The sequence below is a fragment of the Balearica regulorum genome, chromosome 16 (genome assembly GCF_011004875.1).
Source record: "Balearica regulorum gibbericeps isolate bBalReg1 chromosome 16, bBalReg1.pri, whole genome shotgun sequence".
Taxonomy (NCBI): domain Eukaryota; kingdom Metazoa; phylum Chordata; class Aves; order Gruiformes; family Gruidae; genus Balearica; species Balearica regulorum.
This window is the reverse complement of record NC_046199.1, coordinates 6548784-6571842: the sequence shown is the minus strand read 5'-3', so window position 1 is coordinate 6571842 and position 23059 is coordinate 6548784. Positions and strand designations below refer to the sequence as shown.

Below are 23059 nucleotides of genomic sequence, written 5' to 3'. Positions count from 1 at the left end.
TGCCGGCGGTGTCACGCGTGGGGTCGTACTAGTTGACAGAATAGATGCCGTCTCTTTACCCGGTGGAAAAAAAAAAAAAAAAAAAGGCGCTTTGTTATTTTTGACACTGTGCCCGTTCTGAGAAACGCAGAGCTGGGAGTTCCCGGTGAAAAGTACGGGGCAGGGCAGAAGGCAGTTGGAGTCCGTGAGGTTGCCCACAGAAAACCGAGCACCCGTTACACGTGCCATGTCGGTTTTGTAGAGACCGTCTGTGTTCAGACCTCAACATCAAATCCCGATTTCTGTGTTTCAGTTTATATGGCACAGCTGGTTACACACTGAGAGCACATCAATGGACTTGGAAGCTAAAGATGAAGAGGAAGAGAGCCTGCAAACAGCTTTCAAAAAGCTGAGAGTAGATGCAGCAGGGTGAGTCACGAAAAGGACCGTATAATTTGACAGTTTCGTATTACATACTTGTATTTGTTTTTTATAAGTAAATGTCACAGCTTGGTGAAAGGTTCCTTACTCTCCAAGAGTAGACAACTGCATCGCTTCACATGAAATGCAGTCATTATAATTTCTGATAGGCAAAGCAGTACTTTATTACTGACTAATTTTGACACAGTATCCAACTGAAACTACACAGTGACTGTATGAAAACATGAAATGACTCACCCAAAGCAGTGAACCCTCTCTTAACTGTTGTGGCAGCTGAAATCACCTTGTGTGATACAGAACTTGTTTGTCCATTCATGTAAATGCTGGTGTCTTCAGCCACATTATCAGCCTTTACTGTAGCATGTGAAGATTTGTTTGGAAAGCATCTGAAGGATGGCACCATCACTTCGTAGTGTGCTGGAGAGCCCAGTCTCACTGGAAATCCTCAGGCTAAATATGAGCGCTGATCCTTTCTGATTTCAGGGGATTTTGTAGAGTAAAATGTCTGCAGACATTCTTATACTAAAAACTTCATAACATACTGGGTATACCGATAATCGGTAGTATAAGTGTCTTCCTTAAAAGTAGGAGTTAATAAAATTACGCGGTCCAACACTTTATGAGGTCATTCACTTGAAGTCTTTTGTGAATTCACAGACACAAGAGAAAGCTTTGTACCAATAAATAATGTTACCTTGAAATCATCTCCATAGCCATTAGTACTGTGAACTCATGACTTCCTCTGCATGTTAAAATATATTTTCCTTCGCTACTCATTTCCCCTACTTCAGGAGGTCTTCTGTTAAATGTGGAAAAAAAAATAGCTATTCTCCAACAAGGAACTATGCTTATTAAGCATACCACTTTTGATGTATTACGAGTGAGAGTGTGGAATTCTGGTTGATTCCTGATGATTCTTAGGGATACAAAGATCTTGTTTTGCAGGCACGTGTTTTGAACAGCTTGCATCTTGTGACTAATCCCTTAAGATCTCCTTTGGGCAGAGTACTTGGGCTCTTCTGCTAGAATTTCAGCCTCATTTCTTACAATTTCCTATCCCATGTTCCAGGTCACGCACACAGCCATCATAAATACAGATTCATGTGCTGAGGCATTTATGTTTGTTGTCTGGACCTCCAGGGCCTGATGGTTTTTTTTTTTTCATATTTGTCTGGGAAATTTAATGAAAAATTGAGAAAAAAATTAATAATCTGTCCTTGTCTGTTGTACCTCATTCGCTTCTCCACGGACATCTCCTCAAACCTGCTGCTGTGGGTTCCTGACTTTGCATTTTAGATGAGTAGGAGTCTATCTTTAACAGCTATTGTCTGACAAGAACATTTGGAACCTGAGTTTACATTCCTTTAATGTGTCATTTTGGTACAAATAGGGCATGACATCAGCCTCTGGGCATTTTGGCCTCCTTTCATTTCATCTCACCTATCTTTAGACACTTGACTGAGGTCAGTATAGTAAGAGCGGTTAGATAAATCTCTGTTTCTAACCACTGACTGTGGAGGAAGTCAAGGCCGCAAACTTAAATGTCTTAGCTAAGCATCTGAAGCAAATAGGCTGAATCTAGACCTCTGAAGCAGCATGTTCAGGCACTACTGTAACGTGGCATTTCCCTCTTTATTCAGATGTATTGCGGCTCTGTCTGTGGGCGACGGGGCAATTCTCAGAACACCAACACGAACAGCCATGGATGGAGCCAAGCAACAGACTGTCTGCTCAAAGGAAGCGTGGCACGGGTAAAGCATACGATTCGCCGCACCCTGCATGCGTTTCTGGTTTCAGACATTTAACACTTGCATCCCATTTCCAGTGAAAGTTGTTAATTAGTTGCTTCAACATATCTTTTCTAACCTTTCTGTTACAAAACTATACCATAACTGTTTGCTATCATGTTTTTTAAGGGGCTTTCAAAGACTTTAATGTTGTCTCTTCTCTTAGAAAGGGTATGTAAAACTAGTTTCCACTGATTTCCTCATAAGTCCTTTTCTTCAAGTCTTACACCTTTATAACCCTTCTCACCTCTTTCTCGGGTTATTTTATTTCTGTATTGAAGTGCCTGGATACTCAGTGCAATTCTGCCAGCAGCTCCAACTGATATCCAGGTTCTGCACTACAGTTCCGTTTGGGATGACAAAGTATCATTTGCTTAACACAAAAGGTTTGGGAGAGAAGCACCTTCAAATAAGGGCTGTTTGTGTGCGTCTTTCCTTTGGGGGAGCCCCAGTTACTTCAGACTCCTCCACGATTCCTGTCAGAGATTGTAAGTGACCAGTGACCTGCTTTTTCTAAGCAGAAAAAAAAAAAAATCTTCTAAAATGTTTTTAGCCACATCTTAGAGCTTATTGAGCTACGGTGTCGATTTTGGAGGTACCTACTTGCTCACCTGTTGTAACCCTGCAGGTGTGTGAGAAAGCCTTCCAGAGGATCCGCAAGAGTCCCACGTCGCAGACGGTCCAAGTCTCCCGTCCTGCATCCTCCCAAGTTTACATATTGCAATATGAAAGCCAACAACCAGCTGAAACACAAAACCCAGTCAGACATGTCAAAGAGTAACATCAGTTCAGACATTTTTGTTCCAGCAGAGCATGGTACGAAGGACGGGCACGATTCTCACTTTGAGGCCAGTGATGACAGGACTGAACCTTTGGAAGCTTTCACCGCTGAAGAGCCTTTGGAAGAGTCAAGAGAGAATTGCCCTGCTCTCTCCTCATCCTTTGAAACTAACTTGCGTTCTAGCCAAACCTCAGATTTCCAGTCCTTATCCATGCTTAGCAATGGCAAGCAGTGCCCTTGTACGGACAAGAAATGCCAGTGCAGACAGTGGCGAACCATGGAAGTGTACTCCTTCTCTGGCTTACGGAGCGTCCTGTCGGAATGCGAGAAGGCAGTCCTAGGAGTCCGTGCCCAGTCTCTTCAAAACAGATCCCCTTGTGGGACAGCCTCATCAGGTTCTCCTAGATCTTGTTCTGAGCAAGCTCGAGCCTTTGTGGATGATGTGACTATTGAAGATCTTTCGGGATACATGGAATACTACTTGTATATTCCCAAGAAAATGTCTCACATGGCAGAAATGATGTACACCTGACTGAAAGCAATAGAGAATCCTGAATCAGAGTTTGTGATAATGGTTGGGTCAAATGCCTTGTCAGTGCCATGTTTTCACTGTTGTGTGTTTGATCAAATGTTTCTTTGCCTCATACAGTTTAGTTTTCTAATAAAATGAAAAATGGAATATAGTTTCTGAGCTTAGTTCTAAAAAGAATGCACTAAAGTCTCTGAATACCTTAACAAAAGCACCGTAGATCAAATGAACTCCCTTTGTTTTTTGGTTTGTGCTGTGGATATTCAGGCTCTGTATGCTGTTTTCACTATGTTTTTGGGGGGGGCCGGTGGGGAAGCCTTTTAGGTTTTGTTCTGAAGTTTTGCAGTGTTTGGAAGGTTCATTCTTAGCGTGTTCCAGTTCTTAGAGAAGTGTTTCACAGCTACAGCTCTATCCTCCTCACCCTGCTCGAGAGAGAAGAATGAGAAGGTATTCGGTATTTTGGATAGGATGGATCTCCTTTCCTTGAACACTATCTGGCTCCTTTTTAGTTGGATCAAATTGTAAATGCTTCCTCCTCACAAATTAGTTGGGAGGTCCAGAACGTGTGAGGTGTGTGCTTGGACCCTTTCATAATCTAACTAGCTCACTCTTAAGCAGTTCTATTTTTCTGCAGATAAGTGAAGCTCTTAGAAGCAAAAATATATTTTGTTATTTGTGCTTTACAGATGGAATAATTTAGGGGCAAGTGAAGCAGGCTCGGGGTTTTTGGCCATGCTGTCTCAGAAGTGGAGAGCATGGAGCCGTTTATACAGATTGTTTCCGAGTACGTTTGATACACAAAGCAGCGTGGAAATGGGATAAACACGAAATGTGTGTCATACAGGCTTTGTTGTGTAGAGCTATAACATTCCTTCTGGCTGAAAATACTGAAATAAAAAATTTTGTTGCTGAGACTTGCATTAATAAATGTTTGTCAAAACCCAGCAAATTAAAGCCTGAATAATTTGACTTACACTCATCTCCCCTCACAACCTTTTTTTAAAAAAAAAAAAACAAAACAACAAACCCCACACACCATGAAAGTCTGCTTTCAGCATCAGCTGTACACACATGCTATACAATGAGTAAAATACTGTGATTTTTACCTACACAACTTAAAAACTAGTGGTCAGCAAGCCAAGTAGTCACAAGCAGTTGTATAAGAATAGATTATAGCAGGCGTGGACAGTTAGCTTTGTTTTCTGTGCTGGAGAGGTATTCTGTGCTAGGGGAGGAGATGATAATCACTGTCTATAGCTTTTATTTTAATCATTGCTAAAATTTACACTACGAATCCAGAAAGTTCTGGTTTAAAGTTCAAGTAAATCCAAATAAGGTAAGACTGCAGCTAAAACTTGTTTTAAGCGTCACGCAGTTACTTGGCATGCAATACTGGCTCATACTCTCAAATTTAACTGATTTCTAAATTTTCTCGCATTAGTACTTTATTGTGCCCTTCCCCTCCCCACACTATCCTTCATACCCACACGTGCAGTTTTGGTTGTGCTTTTTTCACTTTTTCGCTTTCTCCCTTCAGGAAATCTAGTCTAATATGTACTTGGCTTTTAAACATAAATATTTAGTACTAGTTTTTGCTGCTGCTGTTTTTCAAAGGCTATTTCTGCTTCAGTAGAGCGTGGCAGCTCATGTTCCTGCTCAGGTTTTGTGCCCTCTTTAAAATCCTTTGAAGGTGCTGCTAGACCTGAGATTCCTCCCTTTTAGAGTCCTTAATGACTACTCTGCCTCTCACGAGCGTTGACCTGCAGTCCGTGCGTATGAAGCTGGGGCCCTACGAGACTCTCTGCCCCACGTTGGAGCAGGGGTTTCTGCCGCGGGACAGTCCTGCTGCTCTTTGATAAAGGGTACGCAAACCCCTGGAAGCATCTAGACCTTCAAGCTGGTGTTGCATCAAACCAGCGGTGACCGACGGTGTTGGAAGGGCACAAGTTCCAGCTGTGGAGCAGGACAGCATGGAGCAGGGCTGCTGTGTCCAGAGAGAGCGAGGCAGCTATGGAAAGCGTGGAAGTTAAACTAGCCCAAGGTACGCCCTGAAGTGCAGGGCTGAAGTGAATTCAAATTGCCCCAAGGGAGAATGGGGGAAGAGTGAGAGCAGGTTTTCCAGGCACATTTCCAGTGTCCCGTGCAAGACAGAGGTGACTAGTGGTGAGGGAGGGGAGGGAAATGGGGGCAGTAACTCAGTGCTTGTGTATTCTGCCTGAAGTATCGTTTGTGCTAGTGTTAAAGCATGTTCAACGCTGCCTGTGGCAGATGTTTTGGGTTCTTGACTGCAACTACCACAGTCATAGCAAACATACCAAAGCATCGCTGCTGACATTTGCATGGCTCAAACCATCTCATTTTAGTGAAATGACAAGCTCTAAGAGAGGACCCAAACCCAAACTCACCGTTTCCTTCGAAGCCTTCCCAGTTCAGCTCACCTGCTTCACTCCTCTGATAACGCAGTGACTCCTGCTTGCTGCCTGCCTGAAGCCTCAAGCTTGGCTGGCAAGCGGCATCTTCTCCGGGAACGCCTGCATAGCACGATGGTTTGATTGATGAGCATCGGCACTCGGCCTCAGAGGTGGCTGGGTACGAGCAGTGCAGAGCACAGCCCTGCCAGCCTCACTGCTCCCAGCCTGCCCCTGTACCTGCCCCAGCAAGCCTGGGGGATTTTTTTCTGTCCAGGGATGCTCTAGGATGCATTCCCAGTCAATCTACAGAACAGGGTGTCTAAAATATTCTGAGAAAACACTGGTGGGCTTGCAGCACTCCCAGGACTTTGCTCAGATCAGATCCCAACTCTCTACTTCCTACCTCAGCAGATCCAGGCTGGGATTTTTTTTTTTTTCCCCAGTGGCTTCCCCCCACACTCAGCACATTACAAGGTACTTGTCTGTCTGGTTTCAGGACTAGTTCAACTGAAGCGGGATGCAGAAGGGCACCCTGGATCAATGATATTTATTTCTCACCTTACAGAAGCCAAACCGAGACCTAGCTAAGCTTTACATTGGCAGATGCTGAATCAGGCCACTGGGGAAAAAAAAGAAAAAAAGAAAAATCAATGGAACTGATTCTACAGCCCATTTTCCACCCCCTCCTTCTTAAAAAGGGAAGGAGATTTTGTGCCTGCAAAGTCCCGTGACCGACTCTGGCTGTCTGTTCTCTCCCCTCTGTAATGTTTGTTCTGAGACAAGACACCCCAGATTGTGTGTTTCCAAACCACCAGCACCCCCAACGGCACCCTCTGCCAGGGCTCTGCTGCTGCCACCGGGTCTGGCCACACAGCATCCCACAGGGCAGCCCAGCATCGACCCCTTTCACAGGCAGGGAGGCTGGGGATGATCTCAAGGTCACACAAGGTCAGGACACCCCTAAAGGGGGCTGGCACCAATCCTGCCCCTCAAGCTTCGCTCACTTCAGCAAGCCAAGACCCAGCTAAATAAAGAAGTGCCTCCAGAGGTGCCACGTACCCGCAGGACCCAGAGGGAGCAACTTGTCATTTTTTATTCCCAACAGCGCAGCATGAATTCATCACAAAATATGCCACTAGATGGGGCTTTCTGGACAGCGATCTGCAGGAGAGAACTGCTTATCCTTGGTCAAGCCGCTCCTTTCCTAAGCCCAAAGGTGAAGGGAGCCCCAAAAGATGCTTCCTGGGCAGCAAGGGCTCTGCTGCACAGAGTGGGCAGGAGAGGAGGCTGCAGAGCAGAGGGCAGGATGGCACCAGCAAAGGGGCCAGCTCTTTGTTCAAAGCCCAATTTGCTCCGAGTTCGCAGCAGCGCGGGCCACCACCCTGACTTTGCAGCCCCACAGCGGAGGCCCAGCAGGAGCCTTTCCCTGGGGGTGTCCCCGAGGCCAGCCTGGGGTCTTCAGCAGCACTTGGGAAGTCCTGGGCTGGGGAGGGAGGATGGTTTTGGGGGCTGCTGCCTGCAGGGGAGAAGGCAGGGCATAGCGCTTCCCAGCCTCAGTCTTCTGCCATCACCTTCCTGCACACCCCCAGGAGTGGGGCATCACGACACCAGTGCATTCATTTTCACCTCCCAGCCCCCAGAAAATTGCTCCTTTCACTCTGCTCATGGGGCTGGGTACCAGTTTGGCCCCACTCCTTCCCAGTGCTCTTTGGGGAAGCATGCCTCAGTTTCTCCATTTGAACCAGCTCTCTCAAACCCTTCCTTGTTTCCCTCCACACCTGGGGCAACCTCACCAGCTCCAGCATGGGTGGAGGTGGGACCAACACACAGAGGAGCTGCATTTCACACCCAGAGCCTTCTCGCAGCCCCAAGATGTGAGCTGGCACCCTGTGCCTGCAGAGCCCTCTCCTCCATCCTCTCCAGAACCTGCCCCTGTGATCCCCATAACCTGGCTGGTTTTATCCCCCCGGCACTGGCAGCTAGTCCCACGTGTGTGAAATTATCTCCAGGCTGCCAGGTTGCTGAAGATGGAGCGTGACAAAGCCAAGTGTCATAAAACAGGCCCAGATGTCCAGGTTGCTGTGCCCAGAAAGGTGTCAGCTGCCTACACACAGTTTGCCTGCAAACCTCTGGGTGATGCTTGTAGCACCCAGCGAGCAGCAGCTCCAGAAGCCCCAGTGCTCTCCGAGCAGCGGCAACCCGACTGGTTTGCAATTGTGACACACGTTGCTAATTCTGGAAATGCCCCCCAGCCGTGCCTGCTTTGGTGCAGGAGGGCTTGTCTGGTTTGGCCGGGCACCCTGGGGCTCTGGTACGCAGCGAGGGCTCCTGGGCTCTACCCTGGCACAGGCTACAGAACACCCATTAGGCAGTAATTAATCAGTGCTCTCCAAAAATCACCAAATACCTTTAAAGAGCCATCGCTTGTTCTTTCCATGAAGGTTGCAAAGCAGGCAAGATACCTACTAGACATTTTCAAGCCAGTATCCATCAATGTAGCTATTTATTACATATCTGCCATATCTAAACCTGTCAAAAAAAAAAAATCTTAATCTCTGCTGCAAAATATTCCTAAGGAGCCGCAGGGGTTGGAGCTGCCCCGGATTGCCGAGCTGGCAGGCAGCAGGAGCCTCCACTGCTGACTCGCATATCGAAGCGATGCCTGCACGTTTCCGTGGGAGCCCCGCCACGAGCGGGGTCGGGCTGCGATTTCACCCACGCTGCTGTCACCATCTTCTCCTGTGACCCCCTGCGCCCACCACCCTGCGCTGCCCACCCCAGCCGGGGAGATGGAGCTGCCCCGGGAGTGATGCTGCTGGCAGGAGCCCATGTGATGCTGGGCTAGCGCTGCTCGCTCCCTCATCCCTCTCCCCGCTCGCTCACAGGCTGTCATGGCGACTCCCAATAATGTTACTCCCACCAACTGCAGCTGGTGGCCCATCTCAGCGCTGGAGAACGACGCAGGGAAATCCACGGAGGGGGAGGAAAATCAGGACCCGACAGACCCTGCTCTCAAATCCCAGGACAGACTGGTTTTGTACCACTGGACTCAGTCCTTCAGCTCGCAAAAGGTAAAACAAATAATTGCTCAGCTGGGTTCCCGGGGAAGAATCACCTCCGGTCCGCAGGGCATCCCCTTGCCTGGGGAGGATGGACGCACTCACCGGGAGAGCAAGGGGCTCATCCCCAGGGCTGGCGAGGGCAGCAGCATGTGGCCGGGCAGCTCTTTTGTACCTGGTTCTGCATTTTAACAGCATCTGCCTGGGGAGGGGACGGGGATGGGGGGGGGGGGGGCTCAGCCAAATCCTGCTTTGCTTTGGGATCGCAGCTTGCATCGGGAGCCGCCTTGGCTTTGTGCTCGCTCACAGCCCCACTCCGGCGTGGCCAGGAGCGCAGACAAAGGCTGAGCCGGGCCCCGGGACCACCCTGCTGCTGGGAGAGGGGGAGGCAGCCCCCGAGGAGCCCCCAGCGACAATTTACCCATGACATTGCAGCAGCACCCTGGAAATCCTGTTCCTGGGGTGCCTCAGCTCCATGCAAGGCTCATGGGGCTAAGCAGCGAGAAATCACATTTTCCAGGCAATAGTAAATGCTCATTTTGCAGCACAGCAGCTGTGTAGCAAATCCAACCTCCTCCCGGCCCCAACCCCCCCGTCATTCCCATGCCATATATATTACATGAGGAATAGGCTGTTCAGAGGGGTGGGGGGAACACAAAGTTCCCCCGCTGTAAGGGCCCCCTTGAGCCCCGCAGGGAGGCCGGGGGAAGCCAAGGGCAGAGACGCGTGTTCCTCCTCGCAGGCACAAAGAAAGGGGAGGATGCCCGATGCAGCAGGGTGGCTGCACACGGTCGGCTTCACCGGCACCGGGTGACTAACGGGCTTCTGATCAACACCGGCGAGGGATGCTCGCACCCAGGTCCCCCACCTCACGCTGAGCTTGCTGCTAATTTTTTTTTTTTTTTTTTTTGTCTTGCTCATTTGGCCACCAGCAGCGGGTAAGCAGCTGTTAAGGCACTTCTTGTAGGGGGTTTCCTACAACCGGCCTCACCTCTGCAGGGCTGGGGACACCGGGGACAGGGCAGGGCACACCTAGAGCCACTGCACCCGCTGGCGCTGCTCCGAGCTTCGCTTTTGAGGTCACTTGCAAGGAAAGAGCGTTTACTGGAAGACGGATGAGCACGAGCTGGTGTGATGGACGTGGCAGGGCGGGAAGCGGCAGGGGCTGCACGGCAACCCTCTGCAGAGGGGTTTGCTGGGAGCTGGCTGCGGGCGAAGCTTCTCCTGCTCTGCCCCGGGAGGTGCTCGGAAGCAGCCCCCAGGGTGCTGGGGGGTGCTGAGGCTGTGGGAAGGATCCTGAGCCCCCACCAGGATCTGGCCCTCCCTGCAAAGGGATTTTTGGAGTTTTACAGCCAACATTGGGTTTTTATACAAGATGCCTCATCACAGCCACATCAGCACTGCGGGGACCGGCTGGGACCCCTCCTTGGGGTGCTAGTAAGGGCTCCCCTCACCCACAGGCATCGGGGTTACCCCAGGAGCCGATGTCCTCCTGCCTCACGGCTGCCTTCGGCCTTGGCTCTTCATAACAGAACAGGGAGCACAGGGGGTTTGGAGGCAGATGCCCCGGGTGGTCCTGCCTGGGGTTTATCCATCAGCTGGGAGGAAAAGGCCGAGAGCAAGTTGCAGTTGAGGGACCCAGGCTTTTCCTTGTTTGACTTTAAAAGCAAAAATTAATTTGCCAGCCCTGTAAATAATTAATGACTAATTCCCCAGGAACTCTGAAGTACTCATAGAAATGCTTATATTTGTTAACTTGTATTTTTAGCTGCTGCTACTTGGAGGAAAACAAGCACTTGTCCCTCATTCAGCAGCTCTGTAAAACACGGCTGTCTCACATCCCCCAAGGGTTTTTTTTGGCCTGTTTGACATACTTAGTTCACAACAGTCAGGTTTTTATAACCCAGAAGCCTAAAATACCACCCGCGAGCATATATTCAGCACCATCTCAAGCACAGAGCAAAGCAGCAGGACCAGCTATGGGGATGGTACCCCACATCCAGCCCCACTCCTGCCCCTGCACCCCACTGGACTCAGCATTCCCACTCACAGGACGGGTGGGTGCCACCCCAGCGGTGCCGCTTGCCGGCCGGGGGCTGGAGGAGGGCAGGGGAAGGCAGCAGGTTTGGCACAAGGGGTGTGAAGGTGGCGGGCGATGCCCCCAGGCCAGCAGCAGCACGGAGCAGGAGGGATGTTGCGCAAGCTGCAGGGGCTGCTTGAAACCCTCCGCAAAACAGAGCCTTCTCCCTGCTCAAAACATGCCCAGCAAAGCCAGAGTGTCACGTGTGTGTCCCCCAAGCGCAGGACATACCTGAGTTGGCACCTTAGCCTCCTTCAGCCAGGCAGTAGCACCCACTGGGTGCAAACCAGCATGACCACAGCCTTTGCTTGCTCCGCGGTTAAATGCTGGGCTGTGCTGGGACCACGGCAGCATCACTGATCCCCCCCAGCTGGAGAGCTGCTGCCTCCCTCCACCTGCTGCCGAAGGATGGGCTCTCAGCCCCTCCAGCCCCTCCACCTGTCCCACGGGCCACCAGTGACCAGAGGGAGGATGATCCCGCAAAGTTAGGATGGGTTTGGGTCTCCCCTCTTTGTTGGGAAGGGAAATCCTCACTTGGCTGCCTGGATTTTGCAGCTGCCCCGTGCCAAGGGCTGCTTGGCTTCTTGCAGGACAAGGCTTTTCCTGGCACATCGCTGTGCTTAAGCAACAGGGGAGGGCCAGGGAGGGGCGATGGGGTGGCGGCGGAACTCTCGGGGTGCTTCGAGGGCTCTCGGGGCCAGCTCGGTGCGTGGGGCTGAGCCCTGTCTCCCCGGCCTCTTGCCCCAGGTGCGGCTGGTCATCGCGGAGAAGGGGCTGCCCTGCGAGGAGCGGGACGTCAGCATGCCGCTGATGGAGCACAAGGAGCCCTGGTTCATGCGCCTCAACCTGGGGGAGGAGGTGCCCGTCATCATCCACAGGGACAACATCATCAGCGATTACAACCAGATCATTGACTACATGGAGAAGAACTTCACGGGAGGTAAGGGGGGTGGGGTGGGCTGCGTCTCGGGGGAAACTCAGGTCTAATCCAGATGCTGTTTGCCAAATACACCCACTTTTTCCTTTAAAGTTTTAGATTTACCCCAGAAGAGCAGCAAGCTACAACTCCTCCCCAAACTTTTACATTTTCCCATGAAAAAGAAGGATTTCCAGCAGAAATCCCCAAATGTCCCTTGGAAGTGCTGCTGGGGGACTGGGGGGGGTCATAGCTGGGTGCCCCTTTTTCTGCTTTGGAGGCACGCTCCCAAACCGGACCATTTGCCCCTGTCCCCATGATGCTTGGTGGCATCTCACCAGGGCCACAGCTGGGGCATGGCCCTTGGGAATGCTTCTGGGTTTGGCCACCTTTGTACTTTGGCCTCAGGTAACAGTGTAAAACCCCCAGTAGCCCCCCGTAGGTGGCCCTGCTGAGAGAAGGTGGGTTTGAGCCGGGTGCTGCTGCCCCTGTCCCCTTCCTCGATGAGCCCTGTGCCACCGGCAACGGGCAGGGGACCCTGCTGTCCCCGGCACCGCTGTACCTCAGAGAAAACCATGTCCTTAAAGTCAAAGAAAGCCATCGGTGCTGGGGACCATGGGAGGATGATGTGACACAAACCCAGAGGAAGGGACAGCCAGGAGATGGAAGCTCATATTCCCTCCCGGAGCAGTCAGCGGCCGGCCAAGCCCAGCACACCGGGATGCTGAGACAGCGCTTGAAGGTGGCTGTTTGCAGGGCCGCTGCGGCAGGCAGCCTCTCCCCAGCATCTCACGTTCCTTCACCCTCATTTCCCCAGACCTGCGGGCTGTCAGGCTGGGATGCTCCGCCGGGGAGGCTTCAAAGCCGAGCAGGGAACTCAGGCTGTGCCATCACAACGCTCACCCCAGCATCCATTCCGCTTGCAACAGAGACATCAAAAACATCTCAAAATAGCTCCCGAAGCAAGGGCGTCTTGCCAGCTCAGCCGCTGTCCTCTCCCGGCCCCGCCGTGGCGGTGCTGCTCGGCAGAGGCACGATGCTCGCTCGCCGGCGGGGCAGCGGGGACGAGATCGGTCAGGAGGAGCCTGCACTGGCAGCAGGCTGGGGAACGGCAGCCACTGTCCCACCCGGCAGCAGCCCCGGGGCCGAGGGACAGTGGGGATCGTGGGTCCATGGGGCTGCGGTCCCCGCGCCGCTTCGCCCGGTCTCTGCAAAGGGCAGGTGGTCCGGCATATGTGACAACAGGCTGTCCCCAGCGGGAGGGGGACACAGCGCTGCCCGTGCGCTGGGAAACTCCTGCCATTGAGGTTTTCCGGCCAGGTGCAATTTCTTACCTTTTTGTTGAGAAACAGAGAGGGGAAGCTCCAGGGAAGAGGGCCCGGAGCATCACTCCCTGCGGCTTGCTCTGCCCCCAGCCATCACCCACCAACGCTAGCTGGCAATAGCATTACCAGGATGCCACAGCGTTGGTCCGAGGGGGAATCACCCACCTTGCAGAAACATGCAGAGCTTGAAAATGCCTTTATAAGAAAGTGTTTTCACTGAGTTATGCTTTCCCCTCAGCTGGGAGCACGCTTACACACAGAGCTGTCAGTAGAGGGTGATGTGATGAGCGATGGTTTTCTTTCACCAAAAGGAGTAGTGAATAGTGCCAGTAAGCCACCTCTGAGGGTGCTTCTCACTAGGGCACGGCCCAGCAGTGCCAAGAAACTACCGATGGGTTGGCTGGTGGCAATGCATCTCAGAGCCTGGGCGAGGGGCTCCTCCAAGAACTGCAGCCCCCAGCCCGTCCTTCTGAGCGTCCCCCCATCCCGCCTTTGCACGACCCATCACTATATGCAGCAGCAGCCCGTACGTGCAGGTCCGCTGTGGCGTGCAAAGGCAGAGCGAGCCCCCTCCCACCCTCCTGCTGCAAAACCTCCCTGGGACACGCTGAAGGACGTGGACCGGCAGCCAACACGCCGCTATTTCATTGTGGTCACTCTGTCTGGCTGCCAGACGGGGCAGTCACTCTGGATGTGCTGGTTTCCAGCCTCAGCACCAGCCCATCAGGAAGAATCACACAGTCTATAGGTCCGTTATTATTATTTCATTCAGCCAGTCGCTTGTGTCGGATGGAAGATCCCCGCTTGGAGAGCTGGACTCCAGGCAGCGCAGGCAGCGAGCAGCCCGTGGGCAGAGAGGAGCTACCAAATCCTCCCCTCGCTCGGGACAGTAATGCCGATGGTCATCGGTCAGAACAACTTTACGGAGCCTACCAGCAGAGACAGCCCTGACTCAGAGCTGCTAGGAGGTTTGCAATACAGGAGGTTTGCCAAAATTTCCCTGGCTCCTGCCCAGCGGTGGGTCCCGGCCAGCGCGAGGCTGCCTGGCCCAGGGCAGGGCGAGCTGTGTGTCTGTGCTGGGTGGGCATCGCCAGGCTGTGCCCGCAGCCTTCCTCCCGCCACCGGCAGCGGGGCTGGGCAGAACTGTCGTTTCGGGCCCTTAATTAAGGAGCCGCGTTGGCCATGTCTGGCAAAGTCCTTCTGCCGGTGTGCCGAGAGGCCGGCGTGCGGTGAGCCCTGCACTGCAGGTGGCATGTGGGCAACTGGCTTTACTGAGTCCCGGTGGTAAATTTACTCACTACCTATTAACTGCTGTCTGAAAATGCCATAAACATTTATGATCCCATAAAAAAAAAGGACCTGATTTTTTGGCGGAGACAAGAACAACGTTTTTCTCCTTGTGGTGTCATCTGCTGTGTATTTTGAGCTGAAAGTGTAATAAAAAGAGCAGGATACAAACTGCCATCTACAAAAGATGAATAAAACCCAACAAGGCGAGGAGGAGCAGAGCCGGCTGGGCTGGGGGATGCTCCTGCGGCTGGGGCACTGGCTGAGAGCAGAGGGAAGATGCTGGGCTCCTTCTTTGGTCATCAGCTCCCTGATTACTCATTTTGAATGGGATTTTCGAGGAAGCCCAAGAGAATTAGGTGTCTCATTGCCACTGGTGTAAGGAGCGTGTAACTCAGGAGTTCCCAAACTCAAATCCCTGTGTTTTAGCTTCCTAAAACATTTTGTTCCCCTTCTGAGAGATGTGAAACGACAGCGTACAAATTCAGGGGCTGCAGAGTTGAAGTGTTTGCCATGCTGAGCTCCTGGGGACGCGGAGGCTGCGGGGCCGGGGAACGACACGTGTACGCGTCCCCGGGGTCCTGCGGGTTTGCCCGTCTCTGGGCGCAGGCTGGGACGGGCAGCAGGGAGGGGGCAGAGCCCAGCCTGGAGTACAGGTTTGAGCCCCTGCTCGGAGGTAGCTCAAGCCAGGACTGCACACCCGTGTCCCACGCGGGCTAACGAGCTGCTAATGAGCGTCCTGCTAACACCTTTCCCCTTGCCCTGGCAGAAAACGTCACGCAGCTGATCCCCGAGCCGGGCAGCCTGCTGCACTCCCGGGTGCTGCAGTACCGGGAGCTGCTGGACTCGCTCCCCATGGACGCCTACACGCACGGCTGCATCCTGCACCCTGAGCTCACCACCGACTCCATGATCCCAAAGTACGCGACCGCTGAGATCCGCAGTAAGTCGCCTCTCCAGCGGGGCTGCCCAGGGCCGGTGCCAGCGGGACGGCCCCCACAGCCCTTCTTCTAGGCTTGGTTTGGCTCCGCGGCCTGGCCAGCCACCCCGCTCTTGCTTATCTCCCCTTTCCACCAACACGGGCAGGGACATAGCTGGGAAATGGTGAAGCGCAGCTAATTTGGGAGCTGCACGCACCCTGTGGAGGCTTCCTAACCCGGGAGGTGTCCAGGCTCCCCTGAGCCATGCACGCTTCTCGCCCAGCTCTTTGTGGGGCACGTGAATTTGCTCCCTCTCCTGCGCATCCCCTTTCCCTCCAACAGTTCTGAGAGCAACAGCTGGTGACTACGAGCTGCAGATAGTGGATGAATTGGCATAAGATTGTGTGACCTTCAAGCGCTCATGAAACATTGACAATGCTTAATATAACTGAACAGCAAGGATCACTCCTGGAGAGAGTCCCTCACCAAAGAGGTGACCTTGTCAGGAGGGCACTGGCATGCCTGGTGTCTCTCCCCTCCTTTAGGCTCTGGCCCCAAGCAGCACCCATAGCAAACAGGGTTCCCCCACCACTGTCCCTTCAGCTGTCTGGGTCATGGATGGTCCCTCCAAAACGGGATTCACTCATGCACTTGTGGTCTGCCCTACCTCTGCTGGCACCCTGTGCAGGCTGCTTTCCACATGTCACCAAGCATCATCTCCACCCCCAGAGCCCATCCCCTCCCCAAAGAGTGCCGCTGTGATGGCTCCAGAGCCGCCTGCCTCGCATCACTGCCCCAGCGCTCTGCTGAGGTCCCTAAAAATATCTCACCATCCAAACCTCCTTGCTGGTGGCATTTTTCCCAAGCCATTGCAAAGGAGAGGTTGTGGGCGGGGAGTGGGATGCCCCAGTGCCGGCAGTGCCCTTCCTCCCTGGCACATCTCCTACACCCAGGCAATGGCCGGGCTGCCCCATTGCAGTGGGCGCCGAGGCAAATTCATGTAGCTGTGTCCCAAGAGAGGGTGAACCGAGGGCCAGGGTCTCCCAAGGGGAACAGGGAACAAACCCAGGGTGATATCCAGGCTTCCCTCTGAGTTACAGCCCCAGGAGAGCCGGCTGGGAGCCTTAGGGAGCACGAGCTTCAAGGCTCGTGGTAGAAAGCAGGGAGTTTCACCATTTCGTGGCAGCGTGCAGCCCGCTGCTGGCTGCTGCCCTGGCACCTCCTGCACCCGCACGTCCGCAGAGCCAAACCCTCATTGGAGGGAGCAAGGAGGGAGAGACAGATGGTCCCTGCCAAGAAGACAGTAGCGCAGCTTCGGGTAATTTATGTCGTCCTTAAGGTGTTACTCTGCATCTTGTATTCTCTTTTCATTTACTCTGCTCCTTTCCCTGTGTCAGCTCCCCTGCACAAAGCCCTTTGCATTCTCCCCATGCCCTTGGAGGGAGGATGGTGGGTGTCTCTCCTGTGCTCTCCTGGGCTCCACGCTACCAAATTGCATCCCCCGACACCGAGCTGGGGTGGGACAGCTTCATTCGGGAGGGAACACCTCGTCCTGTGCCGCTCCCTGCCGCGCTGCTCTGCTTGCACACCCACACGCGGGCAGCCGGCTCGGACATCCCAATGGATCGACCTGCTGGGGATGGAGCTGCAGGAACCAGGTTATGGGGAAGCTCAGGGATGTTCTTAAGACAGTGACAGACAGACAGAGATCTGCTGGCAGCTCTAATATGAATCCAGCAGAGGAAATAAAGAGCTGAACGCCCCCCAAAACCCGCAGAGCTGGGACTCGCCAAGGCCAGGGAGGGGGATCTGCTGTGCCACCTGCCCTGCCGTGAGCAGACGGGAGGGCTGAAGGAGCCGCATGCCCTTGGGAGGGTGTGCGATGCCCCGGCCACCCGCCCCTATGGTGGCACAGTGGCAGCAAGCCATGAATTTGGCCCATTTTAGCTCTCTGGGGTGTTTTTCTTGGCTCTCTTGCTTGCAGGACAAGGTGCTTTGCTACCAGCCACAAGGTCATGCCTACCCCTGCCAAACAGCTCCCCCAGCCCCTCTGTCTCTGTCTGTCTCCCCCCAGGACATTTAGCTAATGCCAGCACGGAGCTGATGAAGCTGGACCACGAAGAGGAGCCACAGCTATCAGAGCCCTACCTCTCCAAGCAGAAGAAGCTCATGGTGAGTAGGTAAAGCCACACATATCTCTGGTGGTGGGGGACATGACCCACAGACCTGCCATGGGAACCTGGTGCCTCGTGTCCCTGCACGGTTGCAGGGACATGTGTCTGTCTGTCCGTCCGTCCACCCTCCATCCTAACCCCGCTCTCCACCCAGGCCAAGATCCTGGAGCACGACAATGTGAACTACTTGAAGAAGATCCTTGGTGAACTGGGGATGGTGCTAGACCAGATCGAGGCCGAGCTGGAGAAGAGGAAACTGGAGTACCAAGGTAGGCGCTGGGCTGCCTTCATGGAGTGTTTTTCCACATGAGGCCAAGGTGCAACACCAGGAACAGCCGATGGCTTTACACCTGATGAACATCCCCCACAGGGCAACCACCAGTGGGGCCAGGGCTGCTGCTGGGCTCTCCTGTTTTTGGGTGCACTGATGCTGTTGCAGCCGTGGTCTTACTAACCTCTGGCAAACCACCCCTGCTCGGGGGAGCCCCCGCACCCCTTGCCACAGGAGACAGCGGGAGCCCTGTCCTCACAGCTGCTCTGTGGGAGCTCCCAAGTCATTGCAGGGTGGTGGCAGGTCCCCTCTGCCCCAGCGAGGGGCTGCTGGTGACTGGTGCTCTGGCTGGCTCAGGAAGGATCGGGCTGGCCCTGGGCTGCTGCACCACGAGGAGCACGGACCGACAAAAGCGTGGGGCTGGGGACATGTCCTGCAGCAAAGCCCCCTCCAGACACGGGCTACAGCACATCCCAGCAGAGCACGGGCAGGGAAACCCAAAAGGAGCTTGAGGGACTCGGGGCGGGGGGGTGGGTGGGTGGGAGCCTTTACAGGACCTGCGTCAAACACCAGCAGGTGGGAGAGAGCGACACCAGCCATCCCCAACATCAAATACATGCTGCTCGGTGCCCTGGCAGACAGGGATGCATGGGCACAGCTGGGCATCGCTTGTCCCGCTGTCACCCCAGGATGATGCCGTCATCCTCCCGTCCCCGCTGCCGGCAGGGCTCGTAACCCCAGCCCTGGGACAGCCGGTAGCCGCCAACACTGCGGTGCCAGGTCCAGAGCAGAGCCCAGACACAGTTAATTGGGGGATGGCCCCACAGCTGTCCCTGCCCTCGGGGCTGGCCTCAGCCACGGGGAGCCGTGCGTCATGCCTGGGGACACACCGAAGGGTCCTCGGAGGTGCCAAGGTCGGGCCATGCAAGGCACAAGGTCAGGGATTTGCCGAGAGCCCTGATGCATTCACAGTGGCACCCTGCGTTGCCCTAATTGCCTCCAGTGAACACCCTCATTAACTGATCTGAGAGCTGGGCCAGCTCAGCAGAATTCAGCCTAATGAGGTGCCCTCGGAGGACGTCCCGGGTGCCTGGAGCAGAGGGGTGGCTGCTGCTGCCGGCACCCAGGCGGTCTGCTGCCTTCGGTCCTTGCGTGCTGCCCCTGCCCTCTGCTCTGGGCCCCCAAACTTCCCCCGCCGTGCCCACAGCCAGGTCAGGATCTCAGCAGTGGGCACAAGCACCAGCCCTTTGGCAACTTCCCAGGAGCCGCAGTGCAGCAGCTCTCCTCCCACGCAGCCCAGGCTGCCGGCCCGACGCGCAGCGATGCAGGCAGGGCAGGCAGGAGGAGGGTGGGAGATGCTGCAGGAGCACAGGGTGACCCCCTGCCACAGGCACCCTGCTCGGCTGGGACAGGCTGATCCGGGCGGGAGCCGCTGCGGATGCAAAGGGGATGAGTTGCCCTTGCCCATGCTTCTGCTCTGGGGCACCCCACAGCCTGGTGAGGCATCAGCGGTGGGTGCAAGCCCAGAGCCAGGAGGGGTAGGGCCAGATCTCTCAAAGCCGCCACCCTCACATGTGCTTTCTCCTTCACCCGCAGCAGTGCCCGGAGCCCGGCAGACACTTCAGCCCCGCTTCCCTTACCTCTGAGCCAGAGCATCCTCATGGTCCCCGGCGCACCCAGGAGGCTCTGGCTGCAGCACCCCACAATTCATTAGCCACTGAAAACATTTATTGACTAATTAGGCATAGGCAATCTGTCCACTTGGGCTGTGCCTCTAGCAGGATCGGGCAGGCTGCCAAGTGGCTACAAATGAGGGCTGCTAATTAGCAGTAATTCCCCTGGCCTGGCCCTGCAGGCAGCACCAGTGCCTGCACAGGGGTGCAATAAAGGTGCTGCTCTCCCCTTCCTGGATGCAACAGCCACAGGGCAGTGGAAAAGCCCCAAAATTAAGGATTTGGTGCAAAACTGGGGGCTCAGGCTGGGTCGGGCCAGGTTTTACACCCCTTCTGCTGTTCTTCCCTACGGGCACCTCCCTCCATCTGCCTTAGCTCCATCCCTGCCCTGCTCCTTAGCATTGAAAGGGCAGCAGGGGAGCGTTTAACATTATCCTGGCCCGAGCCCGCTTCTTCCAGCCTAACAACAGCTTGGTTTATTCCTAGACATCTCTCTGGTGAGGTTATTTCCAGGGTCACCCCTTACCAAGGGCTGACCGTGCTTTGGTGCCTCTCCTCACGCCCAGCATCGCACCCAGCTCTGCCTCCCCCGAGAGCCTGACTCTCGGCACAGATGTACTGCCGGTTTTGGTGTCCCAGAGCTGGGTCCCTGCTGCAGGAGAAGATGCAGAGGCAGGACCTGTCTGACAGCACGCAGGGAGAACAGCCAGGCTGGGCCAGCAAATGGTTTTGATTCCTGAGGATTTCTTACATCCCTAAAATAGGACAAGTTAACACGACACTCCTGAAAGAGCCGCCCGTACAGCCAAGGACAAACACTGCTGCTCTCCCCGAGCACTAAGACAGCAGAAAGGGTCATTGCACCACATTTTCCTTCAAGGGGGGCCAAGGGCCCTTTTCCGGGGACCTCCTGGGTATGGGAGGATGCCATCTCCTCCTGCTCCTGACTTGGGAGAGAGGCAACAGAGCCATTTTGCAGACAGCGATTGGTATCTTCACATGGGCTATAAACGATAATCTCATATTCCCATCTTTGTGGCTCCACGTATCCTTCATCACATGGCCTGGCAGACAGGGTCTGAACTCTTGGGATACCGGAGAGCTGAGAAAAAACCACCCCAGGTCTAATGCAAATGCTCCTGCCTTCGTGGGTCTTTAGAGCAAGCCTTTAGGTGCCTACCCAAGGGTTTCTTCTTACCCTGCCTGCTCTGTCGCTTCTCTCTGCAGGGCAGAAGTGTGAACTTTGGCTCTGTGGATGCGTGTTTACCTTGGCCGATGTCTTGTTAGGAGCTACCCTGCACCGCCTCAAGTTTCTGGGACTCTCTAAGAAATACTGGGAAGATGGCAGCAGACCTAACCTACAGTCCTTCTTCGACAGGATACAAAAACGCTTCGCCTTCAGGAAAGTTTTGGGAGATATACATACCACACTCCTCTCCGCGGTGGTACCCAATGCCTTCAGGCTGGTCAAGCGGAAACCTCCCTCCTTCTTCGGAGCCTCCTTCCTGATGGGATCTCTGGGGGGAATGGGATATTTTGCTTATTGGTATTTAAAGAAAAAATACATTTAGTGCTGGCTGCTTGGTGTTTAGTTTGGTGTCTCTGTGCTGTGTGAAATTATGATGAAGCCTCAGTAACTGTAATGAAATTTGAAGCAAGGTAATGAATAATTATATTGTTTAATGTAACATTCCATAGTCTAGAAGTAGAAACGTATACTGCAAGGAAATAAGACAACAACAACAACAAAAAAATGTGTCAACTTGTAAATGCCTTTTTTAGGTTTAAGTATTCAACTCCAGCGAGAGGCTCAGGGGTTCACGGGCTCCGCCGAACCCACCGGGAAGCGCCGCCGCCTCCGGCACCAGCCGGCTCCAGTGGGAGAGACGGGAACCCCGGGAAGTTTCTCGATGCCCAGGTTAACTAATGGGACTCGGATACTCGGTCCTGTACGTTTGTGTTCACTGGCCACATTTCACACATGCAGGTAGTGGGGACTTTCGTCTTCTAGAAGGCGTTGTGTTGTGCTCGGAGGCTTTCCTGGGAGCAGGGTGCAGTAGCTGGTCACAGTCAAGGTGGATTTGCATTCTTCCAGTATCCATTTTTTAAATTATTTTCATTAAAAGGAGTATTTTTTATTGAGCTCCTCTTAGAACGTATCCACTTTCTACGTCTGGTTTTGGTGGGTTTTTTTTTAAAGAATTTAATGTCTGTCTTTAACTGCTGCACTTTTTTCCTGAGATAAATCATTTTGACTTCCATCCTGAATTTTGGCACACGGAGGAGATTATTGTTTTAAGCCTTTTGGCTCTGCCTCTTGGGTTTTCTTTCACGGATTTGCAAAGCATCTTTCACCGACTGAGCCTATCTGGACTCTGAAAAAGTACGACCATTTTCAGAACTTTTCAGCACTTTCCTGAAGGCACTTTGGCTTTCTCTTCCATCGGGGGCTCTCTTCTGTCATTTCCTCGCTGTGTGTTTTCCTAGAGACACTTTGCACAGAATCACATTGATGACTTTCTTGTGCCTTTTGCATGTTGGAAAGAATAACAGGCCTCACTACTACTCATGCTTTGAAAACTGAGATCCTCAATAAACCGTATGGGAGGAGTAACGGCTTCACATTTCTAAATGCATTCAACATCCTTCTAGTCTTATTTCAAAGCATGCCCACGGGCCCAGGGATGTGCAGGTGGTTTGTGCTTTTTCTCATGTACTGCATTGGTATAAAACTTGCATGGAAACAATACACGTTCCTCTTCCAAAGCGCTCATTTCTGTAAGCGCTGAGCCTGCTAGGACCTCCTCTGGCTGGTTATCCAAGCACTCCGGAGATCCCTAGCACGTCATCCTGCATCTCGAGGCTCGGGAAGGTATGCCAAGCGTGGCTGAAGCAATACGAATTGCATTTGCCTCTGACTCAAAAATTATCTTTATGTATTTGAAAGCAGCAGGATTTCCCAGGAGCTTTGGTTCTTGATACAACCTGGCAGCCATGGAATTGCGAGTATTTAGCAGGAATTAGAAGGGATGAGCACACAGAGATTGGATAATGCACAAATTTACGCTGTGCTTGTCACGTTTGTGTAGGCTGGTCTGGCATACTTCTGGAATACAATGACTTGTGTAGCTATAAAGGTGCTGGGTTATCTGTGCTACCCCCCAGCGATCAGGGCAACACTTAAAACTGGTGAGTGAGACCCCAAATCCACCACTGGCACATGCAGACCAGGCACCCGCAGCCGAGGCTGCTGAGTGAAACATTGCAGACACACGGTCCCCCAGATACAGTGACATATTTGCTTCATGGTATCAATGACTTGGGAAAAAAATAGTTATTTTGCTTCTTTTTGAAGTGGGAGGCAAGAGCGTCCACTGAGGTCATCCCTTCTGCGGAATCTGAAAGATGTGAGAACACACATGATGG

At 53.4% G+C, this 23059-nt stretch overlaps 2 protein-coding genes across 3 annotated transcripts; both read left to right on the top strand.

The window, feature by feature from the left end:
* The first annotated feature begins 231 nt into the window (after nt 1-231).
* On the top strand, nt 232-4486 carry LOC104642501 (oxidative stress-responsive serine-rich protein 1). Its single transcript, XM_010311490.2, has 3 exons — nt 232-408; nt 2061-2171; nt 2836-4486. The coding sequence occupies exons 1-3, from the start codon at nt 332-334 to the stop codon at nt 3518-3520; spliced, it is 873 nt and encodes a 290-aa protein (XP_010309792.1). The 5' UTR covers nt 232-331; the 3' UTR covers nt 3521-4486.
* Nucleotides 4487-8438: 3952 nt separating this feature from the next.
* Nucleotides 8439-22247, top strand: GDAP1L1 (ganglioside induced differentiation associated protein 1 like 1). Of its 2 annotated transcripts, none has more exons than XM_075769111.1 (6): nt 8439-8999; nt 11815-12007; nt 15365-15538; nt 17590-17687; nt 17844-17958; nt 21012-21458. In XM_075769111.1, exons 1-6 carry the CDS (start codon nt 8820-8822, stop codon nt 21140-21142), a joined length of 891 nt encoding a protein of 296 aa, XP_075625226.1. In that variant the 5' UTR covers nt 8439-8819; the 3' UTR covers nt 21143-21458. The 2 variants fall into 2 exon arrangements, with proteins under 2 accessions (XP_075625226.1, XP_075625225.1); XM_075769110.1 differs by having other exon boundaries at nt 8447-8999; nt 20861-22247.
* Nucleotides 22248-23059: the final 812 nt, after the last annotated feature.